Raw genomic sequence first — 23,951 nt, 5'->3', positions numbered from 1 at the left:
CTTCGCGTCGTCCATCTTAACAACCGTTGTCCTATTGGTTTGACAGAGCTACTGATAACAACGTTGTTTGCTGACTGCGTTGGCGCGCCAACTTGCGGAGTGCGATAGCGCCCTTGGTTCTATTTTGCCCATAAATGAAGCATCCATTAAAGACAGAAAAACATATATATCTATATTGTGAGCATTATTCATACGCTTCATATACCTGTACATACTATACCTGTACATACTCATCATCACCGTTTTGGGGCCTGGTGGTGGGGCTCTCACTCGAGAGAATAAAGTGGAGTCTGGCTGTCTAAGCCTCGTCTCACAAGTGGTCTCACATATATATGCGCTGTGGCAATCTATGTTATGCGAATACAAAATGAATGAACATTTTTGTGTAAGGCGAGAAACTGTGTGTGCGAGACAAGCTTGCGTGTAACGACATTGGCATAATGACAATGCTTGCGACGGTGCTGGCATGGCGTCTGATGTACGCTGTCAAACGCCTTTACGACGAAATGCTAGGGGCCTTCAGGATTGTCTGTTATACAGTTCAATTCGTTGCAAGATCGCACACCGTACCGCTACCAATAGAGCAACCTTAAGCAACAGAGAGCCTTTATTTAAAACGAATTCAAGAGAGACCTTATGGAAGAATTTGCTGAATTGCGAACGAGTGAATTATTCTGATGACATTTGGAACGTTGACAACTGTTGTGTCACCGGCTTCTCCACAAACAATAGATGTTTGATGAGCAAAGAATGGTAACACGAGGTGATATGAAAAAACAAACAAATGATCCGACAATAAAGCACATTTCGGAAACATACTTCGACAGTAATAGTCAGTATAGAAAATAAATAAATTGGCTGCCACTTTAGCATACGTTAAAAAGGGTGAAGGCCTGCGCACTCAAGAGATATCCATTAAATTACACTTGACATTCTCATTTGAATGCGTTGTTACTTCTTATTACTTGTTCTCGCCCACTAAATGTCGTGGGTTCGACTCTCACCAAAGGTTCGGGTGCCTTAATTAACTCTATATTAATTAATTTATTTAAAGGTACATCACAGGCGCCGGTCGGAGCATTGAGTGATGACGGTTATACAATGAAATATGTGATGAGCATAAACAAAAGCAAAGTAACAGTAAGCAGAATAAAAAGGGCATCATTATGCAGTCGCAGATCGTAAAATGTGCATACAAATGCTCGCGGAAAAGTTCGCGGTTAGTGGTTGAAACAATGATATGTGGAAGATCGTTCCAAAGTTTGATGGCTTGTGCCAAAGCCGAAGAATTGAAAGCCTTAGTTTTACCAATTATGCGTTTTAGGCTGAGGCACGTGATTATGAAGGCGCCTGGATGTGCGTAATGGTTTGTCAAGTGGCTGTGGGGACGGCGTTACGCTATGAATATATTTGCGTATTAAGCATAAAAGAGCAACAGAATGACGTTTACTTAGCGTGTGGAGTGGCATGTCTAGCTTAATTTTTGTTATACTGGAATGGCTGTTGTAGTTACATGGAACGAATCGAGCGGCTCTGTTTTGTACGGCTTCCAGCATTGAAATTAAGTACTCTTGATGAGGCGATCAGATGGATGAGCAAATTCAAGCTGTGGGCGTACGAAGGTTAAATATGCCAATTCGCGTTTATGAGCTGAGCAGTGTAGCAGATTTCGACGTAAGTAACCCAGTGTTTGTGATGCTTTAGCACCTATGTTGGTGATTTGCAATTTCCATGAAAGGTCGGATGTAAGGTGCAAGCCTAAGTACTTATATGACACCGCACGGGGTATTGAAATGGTGTTTAACTGTATGTTTTCTTTTTTGGCATGGCGATAGGGGCGTCGATGTGGCAGCGATGTGGAAGAAGACGACGAACGGGTGAGCAGTGGCACGAGCGCTCCGATTTCCTGTACCTCATAACGCGACCTAATTGAAACATAGAGTTCTAAGGCTTTCGCCTTAAAACAACACACAGAATTAATCAATAACCCGAACAGGATGCAGCAACATTGCAATATGACTCAAAAACATAAAAAGTGTTGATACACAGATACGACGTCACTTTCAGTAAAGATAATTGTTAAATCTTTAGCTGCTCGCCGTAATGATGATGCCTTATCCCGTGACCCAAGCAACCTTTCTATGCTGAAAGGGCAATTATCGAGTGTCATCGACGATGCCTTCGAAGAACATCTTTGCTGTTCAGACTTAAAAACAGCTTAGTAGGAAGTTCTCCCACGAATGGCCGCACTTCCAACAAGGCATAGCTGAACGACGCATGCGCTACGGAAAAGTGCTTTCACATAGGTGGCGCCTCGTGCGCTGACCAATCATTCGCTTCGTTTACACGACCTTTATGCGAGCGGACCGAGTCGGAATTCGAGCCGGAATACCGTTATTCTCAGCCCGGCAAACGGGCTCGATCCAACTTTATCGGGTTGATGTAAACGTAGCTATACTGCAGCTAATGCGCAATAAACAGGACACCCTGTTGAAACATCCTACGGACTGATGGTTGTGCAACTTCGTCCCTGAGCGCCATACTGCAGTAATATATTGAAGGGCCTAAGTATATACGTGGCTGGCAGCCGTATACGCGCGGTATACGCGTATGTACGCGCACTACGCGGCGTCTGGCATGCTCTGTTGCGCCGGGGACACGCGCGCCCTGGTGCATGTCATAGGAGGTGGAACGCGCATTCGAAATGAATTCACTCCTGACCCTGAAAACACGGGAGTCTTCGGGCGTTCGTTCTGCATATCTCCCCACGCACGTGCTTCCTCTGCCAGGCGAGAGCACTGCAGCGTGGTCATACACCGTGGTATTAGCCCGATAGCGTTAAGGAGCCCGTGTCGCGGAAAATGCGGCGTCCGGCGTCCAGTACTGGACGTCGCCAAGCCTGTGGCAAGTGGCGTGTTTCGCGTCCAAGCCTTGGGGTGGCGCCACCATCGAAACGACAACAGCGCACCGCCGGCAGCTGTAATCGAAACGCCAGCTAAGCCTTTATTATGTAAAGTTTATTTGCAACGCATCAAACCAGTACGTATAGAATAACATTTCTATCTGAAATTATAAACTTTTCGAAGCAAATTCAGCTTAAACGCTGAAAATATTTATAACCTGACTTCTGGAATGTTTAACTGCAAGAGAGAGAGCAGGCGTTCTGTACCAGAAGACGAACACTCGCGACAGAATTCGCCCTTGTGAAAGCTACATGTTTCTGCTCAAACAGGAGGCGCTGGCTCAAATCAAGTTGCAGTTTATGAATATTGTGAACGAAGCCGTGCGACATCTTCAGCTACAAAAGTAGAGGAACTTTAGCAACATACCAGCGTGCGACGGCTTTATGTGGTCGGATGTATTTCTTCATTCAGAGGCGGACAGCTTGTGTTGACCAGAAATGTGTGGCGAGACTGCACGTACTATTTTTTGCACATAAACAACTATGCATGTTACGCACCAGTATATCTTCTGAAACGCTATTCGCGTGCTTTTTGTTTCATGTAAACATCGATGATGTTATAATAAAGCTGTTTATTGACAGCAAGTTAGTGTGATTAGCGTCGTGATTTCGCTCGGCCTATGCAGCAGTGCCAACCTTCAAAGGTATATGTACAAGCTAGTTCTGAGTCCTAAATAAGAATGTATATATATTGGTATATACCTGGCCAAAGCAAGCGGGCAGCGCAACAGCAATAGCAGAAGCAGTCGACGCCGGCGTCCGTCGTATGCTGTGCGGTATACTCCTCACAAGCATAATTGCGCTTTCGATACACATTTAACTTTCTAAGCAACTAGAAATTATTCAGATGTCGCCTGTCATTTTTAAATTTAGATTGTCTTACCTGATGTTGTTGTAGATCAGACGGATGTGCACAAATTTGAATGCTTGATTGATATGTTGTATCGTGAGCACCCAACCTGATGCTATGAAGTGTCAAATCTGCTTGTGTTCTGCTATTTTCCCTCCCTGTAACGACCCTCAAGCGAGGGTTAACAGTATTAATAAAGAAGAAAAAGAAGAAGTATGTGAATAATATTCAAAACATTATCTATTATTACTAAGTAAAAATTTTTCTGGTATCAGTGCAACTACCATAGAATCCAGGCGGCGCTAGCGTATAGCCAGCCTGCGAAAATCGGCCCCATTGGCCGGGAATGTCACGGTCTGATGGCCACCATAATGACGGGTTTCACGTCGCTGCGGCAATTCCGAACCGCGCATACCCAACCACTTCTCTACCACCAAAGTTGCTCATACCTTGTCTTTTACTCTTTAAAAGTTATTCCTCGGAATTTTGAGAACGGCAGCCCACAAACAAATATAATGAAAAAAAGAAAACACCGACAGCACGTGTCCTTTATGTTAGCTCTTTTCAGACTGAAATATGAAAAGTGCGAAACAATAACAGGAGATCGACCCACACAAGAGGCCGCGTTTCTACCAGAGAGCTCACCTTCGTGCATAGCGTTCGCAGCCAGCGTTTCCGGGCAAACGTTATGGTTACATAAGCTGCAGCTGCCGGGAAGCATGAAAAGCAGTATAAGGTCTTTGAACGCTGTCGCGTTCCACTCTTAAAGGCGAAGCTTAAGCGTCCTCCATTTTTTGTTTTTTCTTTTTACGACAAACGCATTTTATTTTGTAAAGAAACGGTCGTATCTATAGGCGCCTGCCGTCTTCTTTCTTCTGGCAGGCTACAGAGCTTGGCGGTCAATAGCAACCGATAAATTTAATTTTGAACATTAATTTCACTGTATAAGTTTCTTATCACTAACTTTAGGTCACCTGTAATTGCGAAATTGAAGCACGCACGCACACGCAAGCACGGGCATCGTGTCACTATTTTAGCTAATCCGTCCGTAATGAGAACGAAGACCCCGAAAGCGATCCACGCACGCACGCACGCACGCACGCACGCACGCACGCTCGTGCGTGCGTTTGTGCGGGGCTTCACTTTCGGTGGATCGCTTTCGGGGTTTTCGTTTTCATTACGGGCCAATAAGCTAAAATACTGACACGAGGCCCATCGGTGCAGTGAGGAGTCCTCGTGCTGGGTGATTTTTGTACGCCACAAAGAAGAGATAGTGCACGCGAAAGCGGTTGACCGACAATGAGGACCCTGAATCTTCATTGTGCTGTGGGCATAATCGATGACGCTATTGACTAATGATGATAATGAGAAGCAAGAACCGATTATGTTATTAGGGAGAGTAAAGAGAAGAAATTAGAGGGCGGGATCGTCACAACCATAACTAACCTTACGTAATAAAGCAGGAGATGGGATGAGTTCTAGATTACATTATGCTAATACCTGAGTAGCTCTCACAAAGACTATTTGTTGCCATCGATATACAAAGGGGAGGCGATTAGCTATCATCATCATCATCATTGTAAATGCGGAGACTGAGGTGATAACCTAATCGCTCGCGCCTTTCAGTCTTATTGCTTTTAATTGAATACGAAATCGCAGAAGGAGCATCAGTGATTTGGTCGTTCCGGGCCGTGGGGGTTACGTTACGTGAGAAACGACCCGGCCGACCTTACCGGAATGACAGGGGACCCTGCGCACATAGTATTTGCCCCATCGCATAGTCGACACAAAGAGCGAATCGTTCGGTATCCGTTTAGCGAGCATTGCGGACTACGACATCACACCAAGGCATTGTCAACGCCACGGTTGTGTTTGGTGGTGGTGTACAAATTGCGGCGTAGGCTCCACCAAGTTTGCCTCCATTCGTTGCTCGCGCTTTTGAAGCGATATAAGTCACGTGTCGTGCATGTGTAGCTCTTACGACTGGGCGGGAAGAGCCGCGTCGGCACAACAGCATAAAGGACAATGTATCAGAATTGAAGCAGCGACGTAAGTTTTCGGTAAGGAAGCGTTGGCGGTGTGCAAACCGTACGTGGCACCGGGAGGGACCCTCTAGAAATGCAAAGGGCGCTTCTTGCGTCATTCGAAACGGCTATCAGGAAATTGGCATAGAGGAACAATTGACAAAGCTCTGCAAACGATAATGTACCGTGTCACCTCCAAAAGTGCGGCAAGGCGTTTAGAGAAGTCTGAATAAATGTTCGCCAAGTGTTCTCGCCATTACTTGCATTCTTTTGCGAATCACGTGCCTTTTTTTTATTGAGAGTCGCTTCTCGTGCTTGCATAAGGCCTTGCATTACCTTTTTTGTATTCCAGGCAAAAGTTACGAGAATACATTGCACTTATACAAAGCTCAGACCCTGACTTGCGACTTCGCCTGCCACCTGGACTCTTCCGTCGCGAAACAACTTTACTGTGTCGCATGGGGTTGTACGTCGCATTTACAAATTCCTATTCACTCCTGATAGGAATGGCCAACAATGCGGTATGCTCTTTGTGTGGGTGCGATGAGACTCTAGAGCACCTTCTCTGTCACTACCCATCCTCTGACTCTCAACAACGTACATTACAAGCGAAACTCAACCTTCTGGACAATGGAGCGCTCTCAAAAGAAAAAATCCTTGGACGATGGCGTATGCATTCTTGCATGCAAAAGACCACAAAAACCCTTATGCGTTTCTTGAAGGACATTGGATTTTATGAATGCTTGTGACAGTGGGGATTTCTCTGCGAATGACTGACTATTATTTTTCTTTTCTCTCCTTATCTGTTCTACCCTCTTCCCCCTCCCTAAGTGTAGGGCAGCCAACCGAGCACGTCCTTGGTTAACCTCCCTGCCTTTCCCTCTTTGTTTCTCCCTCTCTGTCTCTAGATTGTCCGTCCCATATTTCAGGTGTTTCTTGCGAATTAAAAAAAAAAAAGATATTGTGTGCCCCTGGCATACAGATTGCCACGACATCTTCTCTTATCGCCCTTGTAGTAGCTCCGATAGTGTTGTCATTACATAGGTACATAGACAAATACTTTATCCACCCGACCTTAAACGTTGGGTTCATGGACTATCTCATCGTTCATTTCTAGATTTTTTACAGAATAAGGACATGCTTTCCAAATAGAAATAAAAGAAGAATACTTTATGTGAAGAGTGGTGCGAAGCGCTGCACTGATTCCGTTGCATCTAAGCACGAGGTCGCGGGATCAAATCGCGGCCACGGTGGCCTCATTTCGATGGGGGCAAAATGCAAAAAATGCACGTGTACTTTGATTTACATGCACGTTAAAGATCGCCAGGTGGTAATAATTAATCCGGAGTCCCCCAATACGGTGTGCCTCATAATCAGATCATGGTTTCGGCACGTAAAACCCCATAACATAACTTTCCATTGCATCTGAGCGACTCGGAGCTTCATTCGAGTTGCGATATTGTAGCTGATCAAAATGCAGATCCGTAAGATGTCATTGCAGTCAACGGGCAGCGAAAACGTCCTGCAGCCTTTTGTGGGAACTATGTACAATCCATCGCGAAATAAACGTTTTTGTAGGCTACGCAAATTCGCATTTTTTCAATGGCATGGACTAGTTTGCAGCCTCGCACTGATGCCCGTTTCTGACTACGATAGTACGACGAAGAAAAAAAAACACCATAAAAACGTTGTCGCACGTTGCTTATGTATTGGGCTGCAGAGCATTGCTTCGGTTCCTCTCCAGTCAGGTGTTCAAAAGAGAGGCCGCTGTAATCAATACGCCGCATAGGCGCGTATGGATTCAAGTGTTTATATGGAGTGTTTTGCTCTATTGTGGGAGTGCAAACAACTTGTTTGTTCAGAGAAACCCACCTGCTATATATGTTTACCGCCAATCAACTTGACATTTCGTGTCGGCAAAGAGGACGTGTTTTAACGCGACAGCGTTAAGGAGCTCGTGTAGCAGAAAAGCCGGTGTCGTCGGCGTCGGTGGCGTTGGCCGTGAGTGATAAATCCCAGCAGGCCCTTCATGAATAAAAACAACTTGCAAGATGGGCTGGGTGGGAATCGAACCAGGGTCTCCGGAGTGTGAGACGGAGGCGCTACCACTGAGCCACGATTTTTTTTTTCTTTATTGCCTCGCTTTTCACAGAGTTTACGAGATCAGAAGAACAGATTAACAAGATAATAGTACCGAGAACCGTCAGCTGTTTGCTGACTACAAGCCATCAGTATTTCGGCATCTGCAACATTTCTAATCTTGGAACCCATTCTGGTACATACGACTGCACCTTCTGCACTTCGACAAAATGGGACACAGATTCGCAAAAATATTCGCGAACCGGTCTAGCGTCAGTATCCGCATTGTGTACAGCAGTCCGAGTTCGCCATATACTGTGCAGGCCCAGGAGCATAACCAGATCGAAAGGCACACCATCGTCGTTTTCGACCGTGAGATAACGGATTCCGTGCGGACTTAATGGCAACTCTTTTTTCAAGGTTCTTTGTAAGATGTCCCAGAAGAACACTCCACCCCAGCAATCTAAAAACACATGCTCAATTGTCTCTGGTTTTTTGCATAACAAACAATGAGTACCCCACGGAACAAATAAACCCCTTTCTTCTAACCATGTTTTAACAGGTAAGGTTCCTGTGTGCAGATTAAAAAAAAAGGTTTTAACCCCTGGCGCAACTAGCATTTTTTTAACGCGTTTCAAAACATCTTTTCCTTTGCCTGCACAGTATAATTCACGGTACAATGGCACAGGAAATAACACATCCACAAGGTCCTTGTACAGTTTTTTGCGTGACACATCTGTCAAATATTGCAAAGAAAAACGCACCGATAAGAAGCGGAAAGATGACACCACTTCTTTTAGATATCCACGTACTGGTCCTTGCTGACACACCGAAGACACAACAAACTCTGGTAGCACTTTACCCAGCCTCAGTTGAATCATAGTTCTGAGAAAGGTATGGTCTACATCTCTGAGAAAAACAAATCGACTGACGAGTTGTCTCACATACAGATGCACTAAACCAAGCCCACCATCACTCACTCTTTTAAACAGATTTGTTCGGCTCGTTTTTTCCCATAGAGAGCTCCAGATAAAGACCGAGAACACTCTGTGCATTTTTTGTACATTTAACCTGCTGCAATGCAAAACTTGCATTACATACCATAGCTTGCTTACAAGAAATAGGTTGCACGTCATGGCCCGTGCGAAAATCGACTTATCCCATCCTTTCCACTTTTGTGCATTTTCACGTAACACCTCTGTTTGTTTTTTCCAATAAGGCTCATTGTCAGAGTAGTACTGTAGGGGTACTCCTAAGTATTTTGTCGGTGTTTCTTGCCATTTAATGTTCAAAAACATCCTTGGTGCGACGTCCCATTCCCCATGCCAGAACCCAACGCACTTGTCCCAGTTTACTGCACTACCACTTGCTTGACAGAAACTTTTAACAGCATTGACGGTATGCATTATACTTTCATGATCGACACAGAAAACTGCAATGTCATCAGCGTAAGCAAGAAGGCTTACCTCGGCCTGATGTAACTGAAATCCACGTATCGCGTTGTTCCTAATTATGCTTAGACAAAAGGGCTCAATATATATGCAAAAAAGAAGCGGTGATAATGGGCACCCCTGTCTGACTGAGCGCTGTACTGGTATGTATTCACCTACTGATTTATTTATTATCAATCTCGTCGTACATCCGGCGTAAGCCATCCGCACACCCTCACTGATCACATTGCCTACATTCACATATTCAAGCATACATAGAAGCAGATCGTGCGGCACGCGGTCGAATGCCTTCTCAAGGTCAACCTGCAGCATAGCGACACTTAGTTGCATTGCGTCACAGCATTCAAGGATTGATCGTGCTATGTGTATATTTGTCATAATTGTCCTTCCTTTTATTCCGCACGTTTGATGTGGACCGACTAAATCTTTCATTACGGTCTGCAACCTGTTAGCCAATACTTTCATTAATATTTTATAGTCTATATTTGTCAGGCTAATCGGCCTATACGATGTGACATTACGTAATTTAATTGGGTCTTCAGTTTTTGGTATTAGGACCGTGTGTGCTGACAAAAAGGACGGCGGTAGATGTTTGTTCGCGTAAGCCTCGTTGTATACTTTAGTCAAAACAGGCGCGACAACACCCTTAAACGCCTTGTACAATGCAGCGCTTAAGCCATCCGGTCCCGGTGATTTGTCATTATTTAAATGGTCAATCGCATTCTTAACTTCCTCTACTGTTATGGGCACTTCTAATACTTCCTTGGTTTCATCATCTAATGTTGGCATCAATGACATGAAGTCTTTTTTAAATCTATCAGTGTCAACTTGGCTACGAGAAAACAATACTTTGTAATATTCCAGAAAACAACTTGCTATTGTTTCTTTGTTGGTAGACAGTAACCCATTATGTTCTATTTCTGTTATTGCATTTTGGGAAGCATATTTCTTTTCGACTCCCAAGGCACGTTTTGTCGGCATTTCTCCTGTGCACCATTTTTCAGCTCTGGCTCGAATCAATGCTCCATTGTATCGCTCTTGGTCTATCAGCTCAAGTTTTTGCTTTATGCTTTTTATGTCTTCTAAGAAATAACCGGGTTGTATACTTTCAGCTTCCAATAATTGTTTCAGATTCAATCTAAGCCGGGACTCGAGTTCTTTTTTCGCGTGACTTAAAACACTGGCCCTTTCAATTGCTTTCAATTTAATTGTTTGCTTACAAACCTCCCATTTATGTCCCCAACTATCTAAGTTTTTAGTTGTTGTTTTAACTATAGCCTTGAGAAACTGATCACAAAACTCGTCGTCTTTCAGCAAGTTTGCATTAAATTTCCAAAGATCCCAGGAAAATTGCTTGCTATTTGTTTTTTCCTTTCCAACACGGAAGGAAACCAAACAATGATCACTAAATGCAACAGGTGTGACTCGATAATCTCGACACGACTGAATTAGTTCAGCCGACACGTACACTCTGTCAAGTCTAGCATGGCTCGCACCCTGAAAGTGGGTAAACGTGACCGCTTTTCCACCGCAAAGACATTCACCCACGTCTTCTAGATTAAATTCTGCAATCAAGTCTTTCAAAACAGCAGTACTTGCATCATTGTGTTTCCCACTGGTTTTGTCACGTTCCGTACAGACACAATTGAAATCTCCCGCCAGGATTATTCTACGCTCGCATTTCACGTACGTCTCCATTTCTTCAAAAAAAAGCTTTCGCTCTTGAGCCTGAGTTGGTGCATAAAGACAAATTACTCGCCAATTTTCTGTTGACAGAGAAAAGTCAGATACAATGAAACGGCCTGACTCACAGGTAGTCACCGACTGCACTACAGCACCAAGACTCTGCCGAATTAACAAAATGCACCCCGAAGACCTCCCCACCGCATGAGCAACACACACATTATAGCGTTTCGTGAAAGGACGCACCATACGCTCTGTCTGATCCTCTCTCTCCACTTTGGTCTCCTGAATGGCTACAATATCCAAATCATGCTCCGTTACGAGGCGGTAAAGTTGGTTTTGCCGCCTCTTGGCACTAATCCCTCGGACGTTAAGTGTTGCAATATTTATAGACCTCTCTAAGGACTCCATATTGGCGAGTGACACCAGACCGAGCCTACGGCGCTCCCCTCACAGACCTTGCCTTGTAGCAACACACAGTCCAGTCGACGCTCAGGGCGTCGACTTGCCGCCGCCGCGTGTAAGCGACGCCGACCGCTGATGGCTGGTGGCCACCCGAGGCTTTTTGGTTCCAGGCTCGGTCCCACGCCTCTCCGTTGCTCGTAGCCGGGTGTCTTGAGAAGTCGTGCTTGCCTTGCTGAGTCGGCGCTTCGTAGGTGTTGCCTCGGCGTCCATTGCAGCCTCATCCGTCGAATCACTGTCTTCGAGCGTCGCAACAAACTCGCTTACTGCAGTCTTGAGTTCAGCTGTTTTCTCACCACTCCCGGACGCACTTAGTGGGAGCTGCTTTCCTAAGGAGTGGGTTTCAGAAGGGCGCTCTGCCGAGCCTTCTTCGTACTTTCCTGTCGAAGCGTCTTCCAGAGTGGCGTCTGCTGCCCGAGCGTCTGCAGCCCCGTTTTCTTGCGAACCTGCTGAGCTGGTGGACGCCGCCACTGCGGCCGCGTCGCTGATAGACGCCACCATCCCAGCCACGCTCTCCGCTTCCTCCTCGTCCATGAGCATCTCGCTCCGGTCTGCTTCACCGCCTACGCTTGCAACTCTGGCGTACGAGCGAGTACAATTAGCCTGCTCGTGCCCGAACGCTCGGCAAGCACCACACCTGGGCACTCGGCATTCACGTCGTATGTGTCCAGTGTTGTGACAACGAAGGCATAACGGGGCGCGTCCAGGCACAACCACTAGCGCAGTGCCGCTACCAAGACGCATCTGATGTGGGATGCGGTCTGGTGTGACACCATCGCGCAGCAGAAGACGAACTAGACGAGTCGTTGACTCGGCGCCCTCAAAGTCCTCGGCCTTCCACCGATCACTGATGACTTCCTTTATCTCGCCGTACTCTCGGAAGGCTCGTCGAAGGGTCTCAGAGGTGACGTCGAACGCGACCCAATGTAGCTTAATCCTGAGTTCTTGCCTCGCTGGATCAATGACGAGGCATGGCCGGTTCTTCACCAGTAGTGGTCCGGCGTCTAGCAGCGTCTGCTTTGCCTCATCTGTCTTCATGTTCAGCAGCCACACGTGCGACATTTGGTATGCACCAATTCCACCTACTTGCTGAATTACTCCAGCATCCTTCAAGGGCTTCCGGAAGTCGTCGATTCTATAAGGCCGTCCAGTGACGTCGCAGTGCAATACAACTGCGCGCCTTTGTCCTTCACCTGTTGGTAACGGAGGCAAGATGACACGGTAATCCTTGGGCAACGCAGAACACGGGGTACCACGGCCAACGTCGGCCGCTTTCGCAGCTCTCGAGGAGCCCTCCATTCTGCGTCTGTACTGCACGGCGTCCAGAAGCAGAATCACTGAGCCACGATTTCCATGCTTCAAAGCGGTACAAACGTGCCTCTAGTGAATGCGGTGTTGCCTTAGAAACGAGCTCTTCTAAGGCTCAGGCGTGCGTCGCTTGCTCAGGCGCACATTTCGTTGCCGCGCCGAACGCTGCGTTGCTCGACGCTCACCGCGTCCGATGCGGGGCGCCTAGTCGCTGCGCCGAAGCCCATTGTCTCACATCCCTTGGCGGGTCGACGGGAACGCTGTCGCGTTCCACTCTTGAAGGCGAAGCTTAAGCGTCCTCCAGTTTTTTTTCTGTGTCCTTAAAACCGCAATTATGACATTCAACTGCGTTTCTATGATATTGCAACCTTAGTTGTTTTGTGATCCCATGCAGAATTTCTCTTTCTTGCTGTATAATAATCAAAGTTTTCATCCATACTCATCAATGTGGGGAGACTGTTTTTATATATCCATGGTTACAACAGCATTTCTGAGAAATGTTTATGAAAAATAAACGTCAGCAATAGAGATAAAGGAGCGCGCGCGCGCATCTTTTTGTTTGTTTGTTTGGGGGGAAGTGGAAGACAGGATAGGGGGAAGCAGGGATTCAGCTTACATTCTTAAAGGCACAAGCTTTATACACAAAATATGTCTGCTGATTGGTTCTAGAATAATTAGCGACGAAAATAACAAAATTCACGATAGCGCTGCGAAAGGCTGGCATGTGAAATAAAGACAAGAAAAAACAAAACGCATATGATGACGTCATTTTGAAGCCGCATGAAGCACTGAATATTGACGGAAGCAAAAAAAAAGAAGATGAAGAAAAAGAAAGGTTTCGAAAAGATCAAAAGCGAACCCATCGCCTTTTATTCCATATTTTATTCCAAATGCATCTGAAAGACAGGCGTCTTCGAGGCGTCCGGGTCCGGCTTCCAGCTGCTCTTGCCTTGTTTTCCTCCCCAGCCGGTAGATGTTTTCCAGACTTGATCAAAACATGTCACGCTGTGGCGACATGCGCAAATAGAGCGAGCTTTTTTTTCTGTTACTTTCGTATCCGTCCGCGAGCGGTTTGTGCCACGGCGGCTTTCACAAGGCGCTCGACGAGTCTCTCGCTCCTGCGCCATGAGTCACCCGAGGTGATTATTAGCGTGCCACATTTTGTTGAATGCAATTTTTGTCGCGTAGCAACAGTGTGTGCTTGCGACAATAAATAAATAAATAGAGTTTAATGAATTGACTTCACTGTATCGAAATGTGTAACCTTGGTAGCAGCTTCTTGTTTAAAAAAAAAGAGAGAAAAAAGAAAGCACACTCAATGCACATTCGGAACAACCATTCTGACGTTGGCTTCGACATTTCGGCTGTACACTGGCTGCTGTAACCAAGGCAGGAGGCATTACGATCTGCGCACGACTCGTCAAATAACGACGCAAGTACACGCATTGGCGAATTTGTGGCGTCCTACCCGTTAATTGTCGATGTGTACTCGGTGGTGGGATATGGTCAGAACAAGCACGACGGTCTAGCGGACTGAAATGCGCACTGTAGTTCTGCGCATTCCTTCTCTGTATTAGCGAATTACCTTTACAGAACATCACTCTTACCGTGAGAGGGCACTTGGTAAGTCAGAGAAGATGACAAAAAAAAACAAAAAAAAAAACACGGTAGACAGGTGGCGACACCGTCTTGAAATTTCCGCACCAACTGGTCATGACGTCATGCATATTGTCGCCGTCTGCTCGGGCCTAGGCAACTCCTTTTCGGTATGGACTTCACTGTATCCTAACGGAGTGGCACCGTGCTTTGGATGCGCGTCAAAGAACGCCGGGTGGTCAAAAGCAATCCGGAGCTCTCCACTAAGGCGTCCCCCATAAACCCTTGTGCAGTTTCGGGACGCTAAATCTCACATTTTACACAATCGGGACATTTATGTCAGGCTCCAGGCGTGGATGTGTATGGTTAAGGTACCACTTGCAATATAAACGGGACACAGTTATTCCTTCGTCACACAGGTCTTTTCGTTGTAGGGGTGTTCGTTGTGTTGTAATATATATATATATATATATATATATATATATATATATATATATATATATATATATATATATATATATATATATATATATATATATATATATATATATTAAGATTTGTGTTGTACAAACGTACCGGTGCTAACGTTTCGGCACGAAATTCAAGAAAGGGCAGTTCGACTTCCGTTCTCTCTTCTAGGAATCTGCAGTGTGACGAAAATATCAAGATTCAGAAGGATAGTTGATCAGCATAAACTGATTAATGGTTTCCCTTTAGCGCCCCTTTAATTTTGCCCGTATGGCTGCGGCTATTATAACAGCGCGAGGCTGGAAGAAGGTAAAGACGGTGCTGAGCCGACGTGTCAGGGCGCGCTCGCGCGGCGAGATGCTTGCAGCCGGGCCGCCGCTGAGTCACCGCGGAACCCAGACCGCCTGCAGCTGCGGCGAAACATCGCCGCGGAGACACCTCGCGAGTCGCTACTCTTTAAAAACCAGAGAAACTTGGGAGCGAGCCTGTCGGAACAATCGGGGCGCCGTCTATACGGGAGAAAAGGTCGTAGAACGCTGACTGCGCCGATCATTTTCGCTGGAGGGAGCGAGACACGGGTTAATGCGCCAGTAAATATTCCTTGCGTTGTGCCGTGTGCGTAGTAGCATTCTCGAAGCATGTGATACATTTCTCTCTCTTTCTTTTTATTTGATGATTTCACCCTGTTGTTTGCGCTTGATAACTGGAGCTGTATACGCACTTGGATTCGTAGCGCGGACGAAGACGCTGACAAGAAATAGATGGGACGAGCGTCACACGCCGTTGTGAACAATTCCAGTTCGTCCCCGAGCAGCAAACGTTAGCAGCGTCACCGTCGTAGAGGTTTTCTGCTAGAACTGGTAGCTGGTAAGCTCGTTTAGCAGTTAAAAGTGCGTGTTTATTGGAGAGATGATCTCGGTTTAGCTTGTTTCGAGCGAGTTTTTTATTTGTTTTTATCGATAGATCTTGGGAATATTCGAATAATTTGTTTCAGATTGCTGGTGATCTTTTTTTTATATTCGTTTAACGGAATAATTCTACGGCAATGAGAATATTCATCGGCAATTTCCTTTTGATGACGTTGATGTTGCCAATAACGGTTTATACGTAGGACGCACCGGGTATGTGTTGTTTCCTAATGCACATAGGTTGTTGTTGGAGAAAGTTCAATGAACTCCGGGCTTCCGACATGAAGAAACGGCACACCGCAAATGTTCGCACACCCGTGTGTTTTTCTCTAATTTGCTACATTGACGTCACATTTTAATAGACACTGCCGCTGCATAAAAAAAAATGTGCCTCTACGCTGTAGCTCTCGTTATTTCTCGCTAAAATGTTTCTTTACGCGATTTCACAGAATTTATAAATACGTTTGGCGGTCTCTTGCGGAAAACTTCCAATGAAAAGCGTAACACATGAAACGCAAGAAGGGGGAAGGCGTCATCTGCTTGTAACAGCTTCGTCTCATGTCGAGAAATTACGTGCTTTTTGCAATAACTGCTAAATGTGGCTTGCTGTGGTATAGTTAAACATACGAATACACATGCATCTAAATACGGAATAGCGTGGATGGAGGAGGCAGGGTCGCGCACGCTGGGGGTTCGGCTACCCCCGGCATCAAGGATGTCCTTGCGATCCACGTTCGCGCTTATTCCGTTTTAATAAAAACGGCCGAATTATCGCAAATATGAACAGGTAAAACGATGTCAGTATTTATATTTCAAGAAGTTCATCTCCCCTATGTTGTCATCCTTGGTTTTGCTTCTTTGTGATTTGGCTTCATATGAGGGACACTGTGTGAACACGTTACACAGGGCGATAACTTTAAGTTTTACGGAATTTTTAAACATCACCTGTGGCAGAAGGCGTAATTCTTGTCCTGGAGATGCGTTATTCGCAGAGGTGCACGTTACTAGCAAGATAAATCGAAACGCATATCCAACTAATGAACGAAAATTCACTAAATAATTTCCTAATTAATTACTTTAGGGCGCATATTGCAATTTACGAATTGTAACCGATGAATTTGCGAGGCGTATTCACTTGAAATGAATGTCAAGGACTACACCAGTTTCGAGATATTATTTCCGAAAGCGTGGGATGACATACATGGGCCTTCCAGTTACTTTTGTGTTGCAATGCCTAGAATAGTGTTTGCTTAAAAAAATATAATAAGGGAAACAGTGTATTTTTACAGCTAGTTTAATGGCGCATATCTTCAAACTGGCCTCATTCTGGAATTTCATTCTAAGTGGATAAGCCTTGCAAGCTCACCGACTACAAATAATAAATTGCCGCTTGTAGCGTAAATTAATTAACGAAGTAGGTACTTAGTGAAATTGTGGTACTTAGTTGAATAAGTGTTCCGATTTTTCTCGTGCAAAAAATGTCCGCCTGTCTGAATAATCCAGCTCAAGGACTAGAATTGTGTTATCTGTGACGTGATTTTTTTGAAAATTCCGTAAATCTGAAGCTTATCGGAATTTTTAAACCAGAACATATCAGAACATATCAGAATTTTTAGAAATCGCCTGGGGCATTTAGCACAAATCTACTTATTGAACTACAATACTCGCGAAGGGGTACACATTACTTACACTGGGAAACAATACGCATAATTTACTAATGAATAAAATTTCCCGAAGTAATTTGTTTCTGCTAATTATTTGACGCAGATATTGCAAGACACTAATTGAAGCTAGTGATATCACCAGGTACATGGACTTCGAAGGAATTCTGGAAGTAGCACCAGTTTTGAGATGAGCGCAGTCAAACTTGCGGTAAAATTGTAAAGTTGTTCAATTTACCTTTTTAACAAAACTCCTTTTTTATGCTTTGCATCTGAAAGGTTAATGGAGCACCAATGCATTTCGTCGCAAACTTTGGGAAGGCACGTCACAAAACTAGTGTCACCCTGAGAATTTTTTCCAAGTGGATATTACTTTAAAAGTCACCGGCAACAATTCGCAAATCGCAATATGGGGCATGAAGCAACTAGTCGAAAAGTTAATTAGCAAACATTTATTAATTAGTAAAATGTTCGCTTGCCTTCTTGGGTTGTTAATGCCTGCCTCTGAAAGTAATCTAACTCAAGAACTGGTATTGGGCTACATGTCAAGGGGGATTTGTAAAAATTATCTTAACGTTAAAATAAAACACATACTGTGTATGTACAGGGTATCCCACATAACTTGAGGCAAGAATTTGCACAGGAAAGGTGCATCGGAAGCAAATTGAACCGAACGCATACTATTTGCAATAGCCTATAGTAACTCAAACAATTGTTTTGTTTTCCTCACAGCTCACTAATTAATTAACTTTAATTACACAACTTCTTCGCTGATTTGTAGTGCACCTTCAGAAAGCAACGATCGAGTTCTTTCCCTTACGATATGTCTCACATAGTTTTTTTTTTCCGGGTTGCAAAGAAAGCCCGCGAAATATGAAAAAAGCCGCGTGAATGAGCGCTTGTGCAGTGGTATCGTGCTGCTCTCAAGCGTGGCTTTATATATATATATATATATATATATATATATTTCGCGGGCTTCATGGCAACCCGGCCAAAAGGACTACGTGAGACGTATCGTAAAGGAAACAACTCGATAGGTTGTTTCTGAAGGGGCTCTACACATATGCGTATCATACCTGGGGTCCTCAGCCAATAATTATAAAGTTGTGTAACTAAACTTAATCAATTAGTGAGTTATGGGGGAAACAAAATATTGTCCGAGTTACTATAGGCTATTGCGAATAGTATGCGTTCGGTTATATTCGCTTCCCGCGCGCCTTTCATTTTTAAATTCTTGGCTCAGGTTATCTGGGACACCCTGTATATATGGCACCCATTGTGAGATAGCTTACTGCGCGTGGCACATCGTTTGCAAGCTGGACGAAGTTGATAACAGCTGCCCTCCTACTTTCGGCTGGCGAAAACAACCAATTACTGATTAGTTCCCTTTCCTTTGCGCACGACACGGTGTAAATGTCAGGCTTGACGCTGCGTCGAGGTCAACGCCCCTGAATGCAAAATTAGCTGACTCAGTGTGAAATTTGGTGATTGATGAATGACACGGAGCTGAAGTGCTCCAGGAGAATCAAACAAAGTGAAGTTGTCTTCAAATACAATTGTGCTAACATTTCCATTACGGACATGCACCATAACCGCGATACAAAAAAAAAGGTAATAATTATGAAGCTTTTCTTTTTAATTATGCGTTTGATGGCTCTAATTGTTCGCGGAAACTGTGTCTGCCAAAGCGCATAAACCGCCTGTGCAAGCAGATTTAAAGACGCTGTATATGTTTGAAGACCCTGTGCATCGCCAGAAAAGTATAGTAACTAGCGAGTGCTCGTTGCGCACTGGGAAACCGAGCACTAAGGTGGGCTCGATTCCTTCTAACTCTCTAACTCCATCTCCTGCACAAATACCGGGTAGATATAAATAAAAATATATTCTAAGCCTCGTTTTTGTTACCTACATAGAGTCAGAACTGCATTAACTACGCGCACGAGTCTAGCCTAGCAACAAGCCCCGCTGTGACATCGCCTGCGGAAGCTAGTGTTGCGTCTTCGCCGCTCGCCTAGCAGCAAGCATGTATATAGACTTACGCTATAACTAAATTTGGCAAGACGTATATGCAGTACCGGAAGTAGTTGGCAACGGTCGTAGCGTATACGGCCTTTCCTAACTTCTGAGCACCGTCGCTTGTGAAGGAAGAAGGTGAGCACTGCAGAGGCAACATTGCGCTGATGCAGAGACAGAGCGAGAGAGAGAGAGAGATAGAGAGAGAGAGAGAGAGAGAGAGAGAAAGAGTGTGCGAAGAAGAAACAACGGTATGTATAAAAGAAAAGGTAAACCAAGCAAAGCTATTCGGAGCCTAACGCAATCGCGGAAGAGGCTCCCCGAGATAAGCTGGCGTGTTCGCTTTGCAACTATTGCGAGTCTACGGTGCTCCTTCTTGAGGCTGGAGACTGAGGGACAGAAATAATAATAATGATAACAAAAAAAAAGCGATGAAGGAAAAGGGGGCGTGTAAAGAAGACGGATGAATATCAAACACGGCAGCACCAGAGTGCTGCTGCATGTGTTTCTGGCAAGCATTGCGAATTCTAAGCTGGCGCTCAATCGGTGCCCTAAGCCTTCTTCCTTCGTAAAGTGAAAGAAAGAAAGAAAGAAAGAAGGAAGGAAAGAAATAAAGAAAGGAAGGAAGGAAGAAAGAACGAAAGAAAGAAAGGAAGGAAGAAAGAAAGAAAGAAAGAAAGAAAGAAAGAAAGAAAGAAAGAAAGAAAGAAAGAAAGAAAGGATAATGTTGGAGGTAGTGAGGCAGTGCCGCCCGCCGTAACTGGAGGTTCGAAGGCCCTGGAACAAGAACGCGCATTGTGGTGAAACAGTGGTGAGAGCGTTCGTAGTTTCGCTTGTACGCCTGGCAACCGGCGACTATTCTCAGTGCTATAGGGGGACGTTTTGTAGATGTTTATTTCTGCCGTAGAAACGAGGAAGCCCATAGGAAAGAAGGCTGTCAAAGTCCACTTTGGCTCTTGGTTGCATTGCGTGGACAGTCTCATAGCATATCAGTGACAGTGAGCATATCATATTGTACAGTCGTAGTACTAGGGCACAAATGCCCACAACCGCAAGATTAAACACGTACGATAGATAGATAGATAGATAGATAGATAGATAGATAGATAGATAGATAGATAGATAGATAGATAGATAGATAGATAGATAGATAGATAGATAGATAGATAGATAGATAGATAGATAGATAGATAGATAGATAGATAGATAGATAGATAGATAGATAGATAGATAGATAGATAGATAGATAGAAGAGTGCGCTTGGAAACCACTTCAACAACAGTTGAAAACAGGGTGGGAATGATCAGGAAACCGAGGTGAACCGCCGGAAACTGCCGTAAGACAGCCAGACGAAGACAGAAAGCTGTAACAGCGGCGAAGCGCCATGGAACTAAGTCTACAACATTTAAAAAAAGAAGCTTCCTGGTATACATGCGATGCTTGGCACGTTGCAGAAGCACTGCCCGCTGCCTTCATGGCCACTGCTAATTTGTCGATCGGCTCCTCGCACACGCCCAGGGCTGGCAACATATTTGTTAATACAGTGAGGCCCTGTTTAACTCTCTGTGCCCACACGTACAACGGCTACATCACTGCCTTCGTGCAAGGCCATGGCGCTACCGCGCCGTGAGAGCACAAACAAGCTGATATGAAAGCTAAAAAAAAAGGAAATTGAAAAAGAAAAAGAAAGAACTGGTAGCTAGACAGATGAGGAATACAAGTTGCCCTTCAAGCGCCAAGAAAGGGCCGCAGAAGTTTCTGGAAGTCTGGTCGTGCAGGTCTGGCGGAACAGCACCGCCGTGAACGCGTCGGAAACAACGCCGCGATCGCGGCGGGTCTCTCCTTTGTCACAACGCGTAATGAGACATTCGGAGGCAGCTGCAGTCGTCGCCGCATCGCTTCCGCGTTGGCCTTGGCCTTCACACCGGCTTTCTCTCTCTCTCTCTCTTATAGTTTGCTGGAGGCGTTGGAGCCCGGGCAGCGAAGGAGAGGAGGAAGAGGAGCGACGAAGAGATTCGGGAGCCCCGGCTGTGTCGCGCTTGCGCAAGAAGCACCGTTGTATGTGCACGAAGCAAGGGAAAGCCGTAGAGTGATAAGACGGAAGGGAACAGGAAAGAATACGAAATAGAAATGAAATTATATATATATATATATATATATATATATATATATATATATATATATATATATATATATATATATAATTTCATTTCTATTTCGTATTCTTTCCTGTTCCCTTCCGTCTAGCACCGTTGTATGTGCACGAAGCAAGGGAAAGCCGTAGAGTGATAAGACGGAAGGGAACAGGAAAGAATACGAAATAGAAATGAAATTATATATATATATATATATATATATATATATATATATATATATATATATATATATATATATATATATATATATACAGAGAAGAAGAAACAGACGCAAAAAGCAAACGGCAGTCAAATTAAGCGTGCGGCGAGGGTAAGGTGAACAGCAGAGAAATAAAGAAAATAAAACAAGTGCTAGCCGCAATCTTACCCGCAGCGCCTGTTGCCTTCCTTGCAACGGCTTTCCACGTTTCAGAGGCGATCCAATATATATAAGAAGGGGGGAAAGCGACCGAAGAATACAGAGAGCGTGTGCCGCACGGGAAGGGTATAGGCGATATGTGCGCGGGAGGCTCGGCTGAGTGCATTGCATACATACGTATAGTAAGTCGCGCATGTGAAAGGAAAACAAATACATAAGGAGTGTAACGAAGATAACCCTTCTGTGCGGGTCGAGACGAGAGAGTTGCGCTTTTTATGCAACAGCGGTCTCTTCATTATCATTTTCTTTCCTCCAGGAGTACGTGTACTGGGTGTCCTACGTTCTCCAACCGGAGGAACCGCACGCGCCAAGTCCGGACTGTAAAAATCTCGGCGGCGCTGAATTTTGTATGCGGAAGAGGGCGGTGCGTGGTACAGGAACATGTCCAACGTGGACCGTAATGTATACTAATTTTCTGACCGCCTTACGTCATCCTTAGCTGCGTGCCCCGCTATGCGTCTCTCTATATTTTCGTTTTTGGGTGCTACCTATTTTCGTTTTTGGGCGAAGATAAAGAAATGTAACTTATGCGAGTGGTAGCTCCTTTGATTGATTTCCTCTATCTTGTAGCAATTATTGTTTCTTTTATTTTTCTTGCAGTTCAGTACAAGCAGCACGCCGTGTACCCTGACTAATTAATCAGTTCCTGCACTCCAATTTGTGATTCAAGTCCGTATTATGCACAAAAGGCGACCGCTTCTCCTTCCTTGTGTTTCCGGAGGGTTTTAGGACTAACCTGACTTTCGCTATTCTTGGTTATCGCTGCGGCTGATCGCTCGACTGATAACGTGGGGGAGACTGCGTTCAAGTCGCCTGCTTTGTCGACCGGTCCCCCTCAACTCGAGAGAAAGCGACGCCACCCGCCGCCCCCGCGTCTTCCCGTATACGTGACCTCTCCCGTTCGCTGCCCCGCTACCAGCAGGTAGGGATGACTCAAGCGTGTGAACGTCCTCGCCAAACCGGAGCCGACCCCGGAGATAGCAATCGCGTTCGCTATACTCCTTTGCTCGTTACCTGTCGCGCGTGTTGCACGTAAACAGCAGGTTGTCCGTGCGCAGCTGACACACGTGCCTCCCTAATCCACCCCACTCCCATTGTACCCGTCCCCTAAGCCTTACCGCCTCCCCAGGGGCCCCAGAGTAAATTGCGGGCCCGTTTCTTGGCTAATTCGTCGGTCCCGCGTCGGGGGTCACCGGGGAGGACGTGCCTCTTGTCAGGTTATCAACCTCCAGTCCTGCCCAGACATGCCCTTCGTCACGCACGACTCTTGCGATGATGGTGATGACGATGAAGATGGGCCGGCAGGCCGGCTGGTTTGACATGTTTACGTATACAGCGCTTACGGAATATGGACCTTCGTCCCGTGTCCTTGTCCTTTGTCCGTTGTATGTACGCCTTTGTATGTACGGTAGGTAAAGCTTTGATTCAGGTTGTTAATTTGTAAGCTTGTTGATCTGTAGGTGGGTGCAGTGGAGGGTTGTGATGGGAGGGTGGATGAAAGTACATGAGGCAGTGAAGGCGCGCGCTTTTCCTCGCCTGGCTGCCTATGACAATTTGGTCTTTCTTAAATTTTTTGTTTCATGTGTGGAAGCGTACGTTCCTTTTGTTTTTTTCTTTCTTCCTTCCTTTCTTTCTTATCGGAAGGTAACCCTGCTTTTTGCTTGATAGTGATACAAAAACGATTGTCTACTTAATAGTTACGTTAAGCTGAGGATGGGTATGGAAGAACTGGAGCATAAGCCAGTTGACAGGTTGTTAATAACCTGTGCAGGGATGAGGTGAGGTCGTTCAGGATCAATGAGGGGGATTGCAGGGAGCTGAAAAGAACTTGTCCTTGTTACACACATCCTTCTCTTTCTCTCTCTCTTTTCTAGCAAATTCTGTACCCGATCTCGTTTCAGCTAGTATAGAT

The 23,951-nt window shown here is 45.3% G+C and overlaps 1 protein-coding gene across 1 annotated transcript; it reads right to left on the bottom strand.

Annotated features, from left to right (window-relative positions):
• Window positions 1-7,951: 7,951 nt before the first annotated feature.
• LOC135908383 (uncharacterized) lies at window positions 7,952-12,814 on the bottom strand. The gene has a single exon (XM_065440165.2). The coding sequence runs from the start codon at window positions 12,808-12,810 to the stop codon at window positions 11,542-11,544; it is 1,269 nt and encodes a 422-aa protein (XP_065296237.1). The 5' UTR covers window positions 12,811-12,814; the 3' UTR covers window positions 7,952-11,541.
• Between the last annotated feature and the right edge of the window lie 11,137 nt (window positions 12,815-23,951).

Source organism: Dermacentor albipictus, chromosome 5 (assembly GCF_038994185.2).
Source record: "Dermacentor albipictus isolate Rhodes 1998 colony chromosome 5, USDA_Dalb.pri_finalv2, whole genome shotgun sequence".
Taxonomy (NCBI): domain Eukaryota; kingdom Metazoa; phylum Arthropoda; class Arachnida; order Ixodida; family Ixodidae; genus Dermacentor; species Dermacentor albipictus.
The sequence above is the reverse complement of the archived record's forward strand: the minus strand, read 5'-3'. Positions and strand labels throughout refer to the sequence as shown.